This window comes from Equus quagga, chromosome 3 (assembly GCF_021613505.1).
Source record: "Equus quagga isolate Etosha38 chromosome 3, UCLA_HA_Equagga_1.0, whole genome shotgun sequence".
In the NCBI taxonomy this organism is placed as follows: Eukaryota; Metazoa; Chordata; class Mammalia; order Perissodactyla; family Equidae; genus Equus; species Equus quagga.
Window position 1 is genome coordinate 151,642,835 of NC_060269.1, and position 14,948 is coordinate 151,657,782.

The 14,948-nt window shown below is 47.4% G+C and overlaps 1 protein-coding gene across 3 annotated transcripts in view; it reads right to left on the reverse strand.

Moving 5' to 3' along the window:
• Window positions 1-14,948, reverse strand: part of AFAP1 (actin filament associated protein 1) — a 157,739-nt gene that overhangs the window by 100,195 nt on the left and 42,596 nt on the right. For 2 of the 3 annotated variants that reach the window (XM_046656236.1, XM_046656237.1), the window contains one exon: window positions 209-337. In XM_046656236.1, coding sequence (XP_046512192.1) covers window positions 209-335 — 127 coding nt within the window. In that variant the 5' untranslated portion in view covers window positions 336-337. Of the gene's footprint in view, window positions 1-208; window positions 338-2,145; window positions 2,244-14,948 lie in introns of those variants that run through there. The other variant, XM_046656235.1, reaches the window with a different exon arrangement.

A 14,948-nucleotide genomic window follows, 5' to 3' on the forward strand; every position in this document is an offset into this window, starting at 1 on the left:
CCACTAGCTCCTTAAAGCCTTTATCTTTTTACACCTAGAGACTAACACAGTGCCTGGCACATACATAGTAGGGCCTTCGATGACAACTTGGTGAATAAACAAATTCACAAGTTTATGAACAAATGAGCATTTTAGAAAAATGGTGGAATTAAAGACGGTTTAGAGGCAGAGAGACTGGAGGAGAAAGCACGGTGTGGAGGCGCCGCACCTTTGGCTGACTGCACCCTCAGCAGGATGTCGGCAATGGCCGCCTTCTTCTCTCTGACGGTGGATGTCAGATATTCGTGGTCCAGGAGTTCAAGGAAGAGTCGAAGTTCAACTATTAACTCTTCCATTGCTGAAAACGAAGGAGAGAGGAAGGTACTATTAGACACATCGCTTGCAAACTGCAAAATACGAACGCTAAGTTTTACTCAAAGCAATTCATTTTTAGCTTGATGACGGAATACAGTATTCCAGCATGAAAAACCAGGTCGAGTAACAGATTCACACATCCCTTCTAGGCCAATGTGCTGCTCCTTCACTTTTGCTCTGAGGCAACAATACCCAGCTGGGAGGAGCTCCAAAGCCAGGCTGCCAACAGAGGGAGTCGCGACCCAAAGCCTGGCATCGCTATTCGGTGTCAACCGCATGATATGAATGTCAACGCTGAGGAGGAGACAGGCGTTTACAACGCCAAACAGTTTTCCAATAACCACCAGGACATGGTTGCAGAAACTCAACTCCCAGCGCTCTGCTTCTGTGGGGCTGGCTCCATCCCCAGGAAGACTGTGAGAACGTTCATCTGGTCACAACAAAGGATGCTGGATGCTGAGGACTCAGATGTCCATGGATGGATGGATGGATAAAGTGTGGTCTTACATACGGCAATACAGTATCCAGCCTACAAAGGAAGGAAGTTCTGACAGGTGCCACAGTGTGGATGAACCTTGAGGACATTATGCTCAGTGAAAGAAGCCAGACACAAAAGGACAAATACTGTGTGACTCCACTCATATGAGGCCCTAAAGGGAGTCAAAACCATAGAGACAGACTGTAGAGTGGGGGGGCCCGGCGGGGGGAGTCCGGGGTGGGGACTCAGTGTTTAATGTGGACGGAGTTACAGTTCAGGAAGATTAAAGCTTTGGAGATGGATCGTGGTGATGGTTGCACGACAATGTGAATGCACTTAATGCCATTGAACTGTATATTCAAAAAGGGTTGAAATGGTAAAATCTATGCTATATATATTTTACCAGAGTTAAAAAGAAATCAACCTGGTCTCAAAATTGAAGGGCTGCTAAAAGCTATAAGCAAAAATGTTAAACATGTTTATGGGTCTATGTTAAACTTCCAGCACCTCCATTTTCCATCTTCATTCATATATTCTCTTATCAAAAATACCCCTCTTGCATGAGAGAGAAAGATAATCTGTGTATGACTCCACTCATATGAGGAATTTAAAACTATGGACCAAGAACAGTTTAGTGGATACCAGGAGAAAGGTGGGGTGGGGGGTGGGCACAAAGGGTGAAGTGGTGCACCTACAACATGACTGACAAACATTAATGTACAATTGAAATTTCACAAGATTGTAACCTATCAATAACTCAATAAAAAAAAAAAGAAAAAAAAAATACCCCTCTTACATGAGGTCCTTCATCCCATGTGTCTAGTCTGGAAGCTCCACTGAGACCTGTCCACCACGGGGGACCCTGCTGCTATTTGAAATCCCAGTGGCACAGCCTTCAGCATCACAGCAACACACAGTCACCACAGGGGGACACCTGACCAGAGGAGCGGTGTGGTTCCCTGACCGGGAAACGGACGCAGGCCGGGCCAGTGAGAGTGCCGGACCTTAACGATGAGACCACCAGGGCTCCCTCTACGGGCATCACAATATCTGGAGAGGACTAAAGCTGCATCTGCCCTAACTCGTTTTAAACCTTGGCTCCCTGCACAGAGCTCCTGGCGAGGACATCACGCAGACCCCTCCAGGCCTGGGAGTTTGCTGTGTCGGGCGGGTTCCTGCCCAGCCCGTCCTCCTCAGAGAGCAGCACCCTCAACCACACGGTGGACTCTTGGCAGCCACAGCGACACTACAGGGCCCTGCACCCCCCACCCCCCCAACCCTGCTCCCAGGTTATAGTTAACGGACCACCCTACCCCAGGCTGGCCAATCAGGTTCTCTTTCCTCCAGAGTTTGGGGACTAGGAACTCTCTTAGTTGGCATCTCTTGATCTGAAGACACACAAAGTCAGGAGCTGTGGAGCAGCCGCGTTTAAGCGTGGGCGTGCCAGAGGAGGAAAGCCGTTAACAGAGGAAGAGAAAATGAAGTCAGCACACTCAGGAGCACAAGCAGATACACTGAGAGGCCAGGGAGCACGTGAGGGAGAGGAAGAGCCAGACAGCCAGCCACCGGCTGGACTCCTGAGAAGCCCCCGGACATGTTTTAATTACCTGTGGAACTGGGCTGCACTTGATTCCATGAGGTGTCTGCATCCCTCTGATAAATTTCCATTGCACTGTTTTTCATTTAGCTACTCTGTGTGGTTTTCTTTTCAGTTGAAATTACAACCAAAAGATTCTCAAAGCAAAGGTTGGCGGCCGGCCCCATGGTATAGTGGTTAAAATTTGGCATGCTCTGCTTCAGCGGCCTGGGTTCATGGGTTCAGATCTCAGGTGTGGATCTACACCACTCATCAGCCGTGCTCTGGAGGCATCCCACATATAAAGAGGAGGAAGACTGGCACAGATGTTAGCTCAGGGCTAGTCTTCCTCAAGCAAAACAAGAGGAAGATTGGCAAAGGATGTTAGCTCAAGACTAATCTTCCTCAGCAAAAATAAAAAAAAAAAAAGCATAACTCTTTGCACCTCAGAATGCAAAACATCCCCAAATCAGACAGTTGTGATTGTTAGAAAAGTTCCTCCTTTTCAGGATTTTCACAGACTAAACAAACCATATTTTACCCTTATATATTTACCCTTTAAACAGTTAAAACAAACTCACATCCCCTTTCCCCTAGCCCTCTCTAACTAAACACCCCAACTGGCTCCTCCTCACGAAAGTCCTCCTTAATTACCAACATTCGCTCATCTTTTAGCAGCTATACCGATAACTGGATACTTAGTGATCTTAAGGTCTGTTTTTCTCTCTCAAAAGAGCTGGCCAGCTGGTTAAGAGCAGGTTGTGCGCTTTGCTTATCTCTGACCACCTTACAACAAACAGTCTGGCGCACAGTCCACCGAGAAAGCACGCGAGCATTTTTGGGGAGTGAAGGAATGACGACTTATAAAGTAAGAGATTTAACATTTTCTGAGAAGCTATTACGTGAAAGGCATAGCGCTAGGCATCTACACACGACGTTTCATTTAATTCTCACAATAATGCTGCAAAGAGACCATCGTCCCCATAAACAGGAGGAAGAAAAAGCCACTTACACAGCAACCCCCAGGATGGGGCGCTGTTGCAGCCCTTCTATGTGTATGAATTTGCTTGTGTTCCCAACAACCCCGTGCGGTCTGTTGGTAATGACACTACATTCTACCACTCCACAGGCGAGGAAACTGAGGCACAGAGAGGCAGCCTAAGGTCACTAAGCAAATAAGTGGCTGAGCCTCTGCAGTTAGTAACTTGCTCACACGCCCAGAGCTAGACCATCACAGTAACAATCTGGACGCAGTCTGACTCCAAAGGCGCTGTTTGGCCATTTCATGATAACCGTCCACGGACGGTTTCTGCGATAACCCTGGCCTGGGGAGTTGCTAAGGCCATTTCTTTAAGGGCGATAGCATCAAATAACAACACTCATCCTAGAAAAAGTGAGGAAGATGAAGACAGTTTCACCAGAGTCTACACAGTGTCCTACAAAGTACCATAATTACATAGGGCGCCGGCCAGCTCCCCGCTGGACAGCCAGGCCCTGCCGTGCAGGTCCAGCGTCTCGGCCATCGCTGGGCTCCCTTCGGTGCCCAGGAGTTTCCAACATGAAGCACACACTCAGCAGAGGCCTGTTGAAGGAACAGGCATGAACTCCCACAGCTGCTGGACGCGACGTTACCCAAGGCCCACCCGGACACCAAAGCAAGGAAGGAAGAAGTTCCTGCAGCCAGTTTTCAGTGTACAGCTCTCACTAAGAGCATGCCTTTTCCGTTAAGATCAAACGGTGGGAGCCAACAAGAGCTCCAGAGATTTCCATAAAAAGGAAGCTCTGAGGAAACCTGGGCAGCTAAGCAGGGAGTGGCCTCTACAGCTTAAGTCTGCAGGATGTCGAGAAAGCATGAAGAGCCCATCACTTCCCTTGTGCCCCCCAGAACTGTCACTTTCTTACCAGCTGTCAGCCAGCTCTCTGCAGGACAGGCAGAGCAACCGGAGACCAGGGCTTCAGCTGAGATTGGCACAGATGTATCGAGTGGCCTTCTCCATCCGATACCCGACTCACTGACGGGTATCGAGCGTCTCCACCACCTGACACACGCCCTCCCCCCACCAGCAGGGGCCGCTCCTGCAGGGTCAGGGTGGACTCGCCCGTGCTCCTGACCTCCCCCAGCGCCTCCCGTCCAGGTCTCCCTTCACGATACAGGCTTTCCTACTTTCCCTACAAGTACCACAGCCTCTGTCACTCCTTACAGGGGCTTAAGAGAGAATTACAGCCACATCTAGTGCTCACCACGTGCCAGGCAACCTGCAAGGTGCTTCAGACACATGATGACTGACTTTCACAATAACTCTCAAGACAGGCATTATTATTACCATATTACAGATGGAGAAGTTGAGCCTGAGAAAGGTTATATTCTTCCCTAAAGTTATATAATTTAAAAAAAAGAGTCAGAATGCAAATCAGAACCAGGTCTGGTTGGTTTTAATGTCTCTAGTTTTTTTGTTTTTTTTTTTACAGGGGAAGATTTGCCCTGAGCTAACATCTGTTACCAATCTTCCTCTATTTTGTATGTGGGTCACCACCACAGCATGGCCACTGCCAAGTGGTGTAGGCCCATGTCTAGGAACCAAACCTGGGCTGCTGAAGCGGAGCACACTGAACTTAACCACTAGGCCACGGCCTCTGTCTCTACTCTTTATACCATCTCCTTGACTGTAAAGTGCGCTCATGGTGGACGTTAATGCCTCTTAGGTTACATTCCCCACAGTTTACATTGAAATAACTTGTTTCCCGTGACATGGAACCGGCTACCCACACAATTACATCCTCAAGGTCGTGGCTCAAATTGTGCTTTGCATTACTATTTTATTAATATTTCCTATATTAAAAAGCAGAATCTTACAACTGGAACCAGAGTTGTAGATAATTCATCCAACTCTCTCGATTTACTGACGGAAAAATGGAGGCTCAGAGAGCGGGAGAGACTTGCCCCAGGGCGCAGACCAGCACAGCTCTCGATGTGGCCCCGAACGCAGGCCAAGGGCTCTGCATCCAGAATGACAACTAGCTATGCTCTAATATACAAAACACTCTTAACATATTTTACCTCATTTGATCCTTACAATCACATTATATTTGACATATCTCTGATGGCAGAAATAGGACTAAGAAAACTGGAGGGGAGCCAGCCCTGGGAGCCTCGTGGTTCAAGTTTGGCACGCTCTGCTTCAGCAGCCCAGGTTTGGTTCCCAGGCACAGAACCACACCACCCGTCTGTCAGTAGCCATGCTGTGAAAGCAGCTCACACAAAAGAACTAGAACAACCCACAACTAGAATATACAACTATGTACTGGGGCTTTGGGGAGGAAAAAAAAAAAAAGAGGAAGATTGGCAACAGATGTTAGCTCAGGGCAAATGTTTCCCAGCAGCACAGAAAGATGAAGGGACTGGTCCACTCAGCAAGCTGAGTGGGGACACATCCCCACGAGAACCAAGGCCCCTCCTCCCTCGCTCGACACCCTGACCCTCACATCTGTTATCCGGCTCTGAGCAGAACGGCAAAGTCGCTGAACACAGATGGAGATCAGGACACGGGGGTAAATAACCAACTGCCAGAAAACTACCTTTCCCCCAAATGCCCAACCACACAAAAGACCTGGCCACAGAATGTATTATTCCCAAGGCAACAGCGAAATCCTCCGGAAGCATTTCTGGATAAATTCTGTGCATCTGAAAAGCAAAATTCCCTTCTCCCTGGCAAAAGGCTCCTTTGCACTATTAATTGACTGCTGTCTCTCACTCAGTTAGTGTCTTCCTTGGTCCTAAACAAACATGGAAGGAATGAACAAAGAGTAGACAGCACATGAGACAAAGAACTCACAGCGAGCGTGCTTCCCCCATAATCAAGCCTCTACTCCTGAAACTAAGGCTCTGGCTCGGGTTTGACAGTGAGTTATTTTATTTCGACAAAATTACAGAAGTGGGTTATGGTTTGTGGATCCCAAAAACCACTTTAAAGGAATTTTATTCACCTTAACACCTAAATCATAGAATTTGAAAGCCAGAAGGGACCCTGGACTCAGTGTCTTCATTTCACAAGTGAGGAAGCTGAGGCCCAGAGAAGGGAAGTGACCAGCTGAGGTTACACAGCGTTTGGTAAACAAGCCAGAACGAGGAGCCAGGCAATCTGACCACCAGGTCAAAGTGCCTTGTTCTGCACGTAGCTGTCATCCGCACACACTTCCACGGGAGCGAGGACAGAATTCCTAGGATCCACCCACAGTTTCTCAGGAAACTAAACCACTCTTTGTGAACAAATGCTACAAACAACCAGGAAGAATGCCGACTGTTACTGGCTCTAAGAAAATCCAGTTAACTACCCCAGAACGTCCTGCATCCTTTTCAGAAAAGGCAAGGAACACTTCACTTCTTTATGTCACTCGATTTGTCCTGGGCGACAGACTGCACACGTGTTGCCACACCCACATCCTCCTCAGTCTTCAAGCTTCAGCAATGTCTGCGACACACCTAGAACGGTCCGCACGCTCAGTCACGGTCAAGTGTCCCATGCAGCCAAGCCGGGTGCTGGGGGTGTTTTTACTTATTTTATATTTTTCCCAAGATCCTTCCCGTACAGCTCTTCCCTTCCAAATTCCAACCTAGCGCAGAAACTAGACCCGGGAAACAACTTCCACTGTGTAGTCTCAGTTGAAGAACTGCCTGCTTCTTATTCCCCCAAGCCCCTCGCTCCCCTCCCCTTCCAGACCACCCAGCCAGAGGGGCACCCGACCCACCAGCTCCACCTGCCTTCTCCCTGTGGGAACCTCTGGCAGCTCCCGTCCGCCTCGGCCAGGGTCACCTCCCACTGCCAGGCTCCCCACCCAGGACCACCTCCCTGCCTCTGCCCCACCCTAAATGCTGCCCGTGCTCCCGAGTGGAGACCACACCGCACCCCCCTGGGGAAGACGTCCTGCTCATTCTACCCACGCGGATCCCTCCGCCCAGAAGCTCTTCTGTCTGTGCCTCTCATCATCCACTGCTGCTTAGAAACAGCCCAGCCTCGGCTGTCACACAAATCACATTCAACCCCAGTTCTGAGTCTTCCTACTTGTGTGACCTTGAGGAAGTGAGTAATTCCCACAAATTATCTCATCCTTGAAATGAGATGAGGGTTATGTCTCTCAGTCTGGTAGTGAGGATGGAATGAGCTGACAGACACACAAAGCCAAGCATTCACAAATGGCAGCGAGGATCGTTATTACAGCTTATGCTCGTCTTACTAAAACCTCACTTTAAGACCTGGGATCCTTGAGCACAGTGAGTGGACACCACCCACACTCTTCGTCACTTCTAAAACCGTAAAGTCCTTAAAGGAAAGTCAGGAAACATTGTTCCGTCCAGCTCTATGCAAATGTATTTGAAACTGGGTGAAACATAATTTCACAGAAAAAAAAATACAATTTAACAAATTGTTTCAGAACGCTTACACAGACTAATTTCCATAGAAGAAGCAAAGAAAGCTATCAAAGAATTATCCTCACACAAAAGGCGCTGGATCCAGATGACTTTACAGAGGATTTCTCCAAACTTTGAATACCAACGCCCTTGCATAAACTGTTCCAGAGGAGAGAAACAGAAAAATGTTCAAATTCTTTATCTTCTAGAAGTAGGTATAAAAATGATGCCTAAACCCAATAGAGATACACACACACAAAAAACGAAGACCAGTCTTACAAATAGCAATCTTACAAACGTTAATGCAAAAATGCTAAATAAAATACCGGCAGACAGAAACCAACGCAATACATTAATAACACACGAGGACCCAATGGGATTCATTCCAAGAACGCAAGGATGACTCAACCTTAGAAAATCTAATATAATTCATCATATTAATAGATCTAACGAGAAGATACGATTCTCTCCACAGATCAAGAAAAACCCTTCAACGAAATTCAATACCCATTCCTGATTTTTTTTTTTAAAGTCAATAAAATGGGAATTGATACATCCTTCCCCAGCTTGCTAAATACATACTAACTGCCTTAGGCTGAATGTTTGTGTCCCCCAAAGCCCATATGCTGAACCCTAACACCCAACGTGATGGGAGGAGGGGCCTTTGGGCGTGACTAGGTCCTGAGGACGGAGCCCTGGTGAGTGGGAGTAGAGCCCGTGACAAAGACGCCTGGAGAGCACCAGGCCCCTCCTCCAGGTGAGGACACAGTAGTCCTCCCTACCCTTGGTTTCAATTTTTGAGGTTTCAGTTATGTGTGGTCAACTGCAGTCCGAAAATATTAATTGGAAAATTCCATAAATAAACAATTCATGTTTTACATCGCGCATTGTCCTGAGTAGCAGGATGAGATCTCACGCAGTCCCCTCCATCTCGCCCAGCACGTGCATGGCTCCTTCGTCCGGCAGATCCGCGCTGTGCAGGCTACCCGCCTGCTAGTCACCGGGTAGCCGCCGGGTGATCAGATAACTGTCGTGGTGTCACTGTGCTCAAGTCACCCTCGTTTCACGGAACGATGCCGCAAAGCGCAAGAGCAGTGACGCTGGCAATTCGGCTATGGCAAAGAGAAGCCGTAAAACACTTTCTTTAAGTGAAAAAGGGAAAGTAAGGAAAGAAAGGAAAGGTGAAAGAAGGAAAGAAAAATCATATGCTGAGGCTGCTAAGATTTACAGCAAGTTTATGACAGCACATTGTCACAACGGTTCTATTTTATCAGCAGTTACTGTCGTCTCTTACTGTGCCGAATCTGTAAGTTAAACTTCATCATAGGCACGTTCGTATAGGAAAAAACATAGTACATTCAGGGCTCAGTACTCCCCGTGGTTTCAGGCATCCCTGGGGCCTTGGAGCATATCCCCTGTGGATAAGGGGGGACCTCTGCACAGTGAAAAGTCAACAGTCTGCAACCCAGGGGAGGGCCCTGGTCACCGGAACCCCACACACTGGCACCCTCATCTTGGACTTTCAGCGTCCAAAACTGCGATAAACAAATTTCTGTTATTTATAAGCCACCCAGTCTGTGGTATTCTGCTACAGCAGCCAGACAGACAAAGACACTGACATAAAACAAAACCGGTGTCTCACTTCACGAGGACACACTCCAGGCATTCCCAGGAAGGCCGGAAACAAGTCGAGGAGGCCTGTGTCCTCCACTACACTGGAAGTATGAGCCAACACAATCAGAAAAGAGAAAACAATTAGAAACGGAAGAAAACAATAAAATCACCTCTATTTGCAGCTGATGCGAAAATATACCCAGAAAACCCAAGAGAACCAAAGATAAAACTCCTAAGAAGAATAAAAATTTGAATAAAGTAGAAAATACATTAAAACTATTGCTTTTTGTGTATTAATTTTATACCAAACAGGAAACAGCTAGAAAATATAACAGAAGATTCCATTTCAAAAAGCAAGAAAAAGTAAAATACTTAAAATAATTTAGCAAGAAATATGCAAAACTTATATAAGGAAAACATAAGACACTCCTGGAAGACCAAGCAGCGAATCCAACAAACGGAGAAGTGTCCCTTGCCTTTGGAAGGACAGCTTAATGCCAAGAAGATGTCAATTCTCTCCAAGTTAACAAATTTAACACAAGCCCAATAAACAGACCCACGAGCACACGGGATGTCTAAAAACAGCAAAGCAGGACTAGCCCTGTCATCTATTAAAACACAATATGAAGGCCCTGTCATTAAAAAGTGCAATACTGGCACACAAATTCCCAGTTGGATCAATAAAACAGAGTAGAAAGTCCAGAAACAGACCCACACACATATAGATATACAGGCATACTTCGTTTTATTGTACTTCTCACATACGGCACTTTCTTCCAGATCCTCCACGAGCAAAAGACGATGGCTCGCTGAAGGCTCAGATGGTTAGCATTTTTTAGTAATAAAGTTTTTTTGTGTGTTTTCTTTTGGTTTTTTTTTTTGGTGAGGAAGATTGGCCCTGAGCTAACATCTGTGCCAATCCTCCTCTGTTTTATATGTGGGATGCTGCCACAGGATGGCTGATGAATGGTGTGTAGGTCCACGCCTGGGATCTGAACCTGCAAACCCCGGGCCACCAAAGCGGAGCATACAAACTTAACCACTACACCACCAGACCGGCCCCTAAAGTAATTTTTAATTTAGGTATATACATTGTTTTTAAGACGCAATGCTACTACACACTTAACAGACTACAGTATAGTGTAAATATAACTTTTATATGCACCAGGAAACCAAAAAATTCATGTGATTCACTTTATTGCAATATTCACTTTACTGCAGTGGTCTGGACCCGAACCCACAGTGTCTCTGAGGGGCGCCTGACTAGCATTAGACAAAGATGTCGCAAACCAACGGTATCGCAAACCAGTGGGGAAAAGAGGGACCTCTCAATAACTGGAGTCAGGACAACTGGCAACCATTTGGGAGGAAAAAAAAAAGACAAAATTGAATACTTATCTTACATCATACACCAGAAAAAAGTCCAAAGATACTTGAGAATCAAAATATAAAAAGTGAAACCATTCAAGTCCTTGAAGAAATACGGGGTGAATTCTTTTATAACTTTGGTGTAGAAAACATTTTCTAATGACGACTCAAAATCAGACGTGAAAAGAAAAGACTGACCAAGGAGACTCCGTGGAAACAGAAGCACGAGGTCCTGGGGAGGAAGGCCTGAATCGTGGACTTGGGGCCCTCCGGCCTCGCACAGAACTCACACGCGCAGCGCCTTCCACAGCCCCGGGGCACCCCCGTGCTGTGCGCCCCGAAGCTGGGGCGCTGGGGGCGGGGTCACGAAAGCCCGTCTCCGCCCGCCCACTGAGGACACTGTGCTCCATCTGGGGCTCCAGCTAAGAAACTGTGTCTGAGCCACGCTGGCCCCCAGACCAACCTGCTCCTCAGAAAGCTGCCTTTGTCCCCTACGCGCTTCTTTTCAGTGACTTTTCCTGACCTTGCCCCTCTTTCTCCAGCATGTTCACACTGCAGCTCTCCTGATGACCCAGCTCCCCGCATGCACCCACGGACCCTGGCACGCCGCTGCTCTCTGCAGGTGTGCCTCAGCCCTGGTGTCCTCGCACCCCTGCCACGTCCCTGACACACACGCCACACCGCCCTCACCCGGCTCCCTCCTACCCATGGCCCCTTGAGACAGCTCAGTGATGGCCACCCCCACCCCCTCAGCAGCCCAGTCCTCATGCTGTGCCGCAATGATGGGCTGGCTGGTCTGTCTCCTCCACCCATCAGGAGGCAGCCTGCAGTCACCACCCCCATTTCACCACTCCCTGGAGCTAGCGGGCCTGGCACCACGCCCGACGTGGGAGCTGAACACAAGACACTCAATCGTGTTTGGTGAATTCACTCACTTGTTTGTTGCTAGAGCTCCATAACAGACAAAATTCCTGACATTGGTTTTGAAGGGAAAGTTGCAGAAAAAATCCCATGGCTCGTCCTCTCATAATAACTATGTCTCCTGTGACATCCTGACAACACACACCAAAAGCGGCAAAGGGACGAGTCTGACGAGCTCACTTTCTCAAACAGGCGATGACCCTCCAGCCAGGGCCCCTGGCCGCTTAGCCAGCAGGGCCACCATCCGAGCATACTGAGGAGCCCGCCGGGGAGACGGCGCTTGTGTGGCACTGAAGCAACGCGGCCGTGACTCAAGCAAGGCACTTGCATAGTTTCCCTTATAGGGTCACAGTCAAGACTCTTACAAACATTTCCACGGGCCTCTGCAGATAACCTAAATGGGCTGCCTAAAGGTTGATCCGAGAAGTCTCAGAAAAAGCAGGACAGTGTTGGACGCTGCCTGGCAGGGAAGTTTCCCTCGGATGGACCGCATCTAAACTTCCTTAATCTCCAGATGACCGTTACCTGAATGACCGATGACTTGGAGCACAGCCACCAAACTTCTCTGACTTCCAGCGCCCTCGCCTGTAACGTGGGCTTAAGAACAGAGAGCCGCCCGGCAGGACCAGGGTGGAGGGCCCAGAGAGGGGTCGCCAGGAACAGCCTCTGCCTGCAGGGCTGCTCAGCGCCTCTGCAATCTGAATCTGGAAAGAGAAAGCAAAGAGGGTCTCCGCTTGTCACTCTAGGTGTCTGAACAGGACCTGTGATGGCCACAGCTCAATTTCATCACCGACTCTGAAAGCTGAGTCTTTAAAAGATTGATCAGTATCCCAAGGGAAAGACTGGGCTTCCAAGAGGATATGTGCATATATGTATGTTCGGAGTCCTGAGAACCTCCCCATCCGGGTTACACAGAGCCAGCAAGGAGCCCCCAAAGGACTGGTGTAAAAATCCACTGAACAAGTTCTTTCAGGAAATCGCCATGATTCTTAAAGGTCAGATTAATACATGGATGAGTGATGTAAGCCCCAACAGAAAATCTCCTCCCGTTGTTTTGTAGAAAGCACAAGACGAACCCCAGATCTGGACATGTCCTGTACCAATCATAACAATATATGTGACCTGACACCACCACAGGAGCCAGACTCCCCGACTCCTGAAGCCTGGTTCCTAGGCTGGCAGGAGAAGACGATGGATAAAAACCAAGCAGGTTGCTAACAAAACTGTTAAACAGAATATTGAGAGCATAGTATTTCCATTCCATTTACATCAGTTCAATTCAATTCAGTAACAAGTTGTCATACACCGACCATGTTCAGGACTGGTACTCAACGTTTAAAGGCAAGTTTCTGACATCCAGGAGTTCACAATCTGGAGCCGCAGATAAACATTTGGGGTTTTCAGAAAAAGCGGCATTGATGGATCTCCTTTTTTTTTTTTTTTTTTGTGGATCTCCATTTCTGAACAGACCATTGCAGCAGCAGCATTAAGGATGCACCGGTGCAGCGAGAGACTGGAGCGGGAACAGGCACACCCAGTGAAGAGAACAGGAGGAAGGACAGCACAGGAGCGTGGAAAAGCAAAATGCAAACGCATGCTCTATTTATTGTAAGATATTTTTAAATTTTACTAAAAAAAAACCCAACGCACCAATATCTGGGTACTTAAGTGTGGGGTATACAATGATGAGTAAAACAAACGTGATCTCTTACATTCAAGTTAGAGAGACAAACAGTATGCAAGTAAATTAAAACAGCCAGCAATTACGATGGATGCTATGAAAAAAGCATCTAGCCAAAAATTTCATGTCAAATTTTCTAGCTCAAATCCCTACTTCATCTCTGAGGTCTCTGCCCTTAAGAATGACTCTATAGTCACAACAGCCAAAAGGTGGAAGCAACCCAAGCGTCCACTCGCAGACGAATGGATAAGTGAAATGTGGTGCATCCCCACAACGGAATATTACTGAGCCTTAAAAAGGAAGGAAATCCTGTCACAGGCTACAGTGTGGAGGAACCTTGAAGACACTGTGCTAAGTGAAATAAGCCAGTCACAAAAGGACAAATCCTGTATGATTCTCTTACATGAGGTCCCCAGAGCAGTCACATTCACGGAGACACACAGTAGAACGGTGGGGCCAGGGGCGGGGGTGGGGGGGTAGGGAGTTGGTCAACGGGAAAGAGCTTCAGTTTGGGAAACCCAAAGAGTTATGGGGATGGATGGGGGTGATGTACAACAAGGTGAATGTGCTCGATGCCACTGAACTATGTACTTAAAAGTGGTTAAAACGGTAATTTTTGTTATAAATATTTTCCCACAATTTTTTAAAATACAAAATAAATGCAAAAAAAAAAAGACAGGCTCCATTTCCCTGGCTCAGAAACACGAGGGCTCCCGAGCAGCCACTGAATAAAGTTCTAACCTTGCCCAGCAGCAAATGCCGTGTCGATCTGGGCCCAAAGCCTTTATAAACCCATCACCTTCCACATGCCACCTCTGATGTTTCAGTGTGGCCTGAGCCAGCGGCCACTCATTCTTTTCAGAACATTCCTCGTGTTCCTGCCTGACCTGAGCTCACGCTCTCGGAAATACCTTTGGCTTGGCACTCATCTTCTCTACCATCAAGCTTTCTCCAGGAATGATAATCACACGCCACCTCCTCTGCACAGCCTTCCCAAACCAACTCATTAAAGATTGAATGTCCCTTGTCTATTCTTCGGTCCCTTATCTGTCTTCTTACTTACCAATTTCTCTATAAAACTGTAAGCTCCTTACTAGCAAGGAACTATTGAAAAGTGAAAGAAAAAGAAAAACCAGTACTGGGGTCGGCCCAGCGGCTGAGTGGTTAAGTTGGCGTGCTCCGCTTCGGCAGCCCAGGGTTTCGCTGGTTTGGATCCTGGGCACGGACATGGCACCCCTTGTCAAGCCATGCTGAGGCGGTGTCCCACATGCTACAGCTAGAAGGACCCACAACTAGAATATACAACTCTGTACTGGGGGGCTTTGGGAGAAAAAGGAAAAATAAAAATCTTAAAAAAAAAGAAAAATCAGTACCATTTATAACAGCATTAAAATATATGAAATACTTAAGGATAACTTTAACAAAGTATGTAAAAGGCCTATGAACTAACAACTATGAAGCGTTGCTGGGAAAATTTAACAAAGATTTAAATAAAAGGAGAGATACCATAGTCATGGATTGGAAGATTCCTCATTGCTAAGACAGCAAT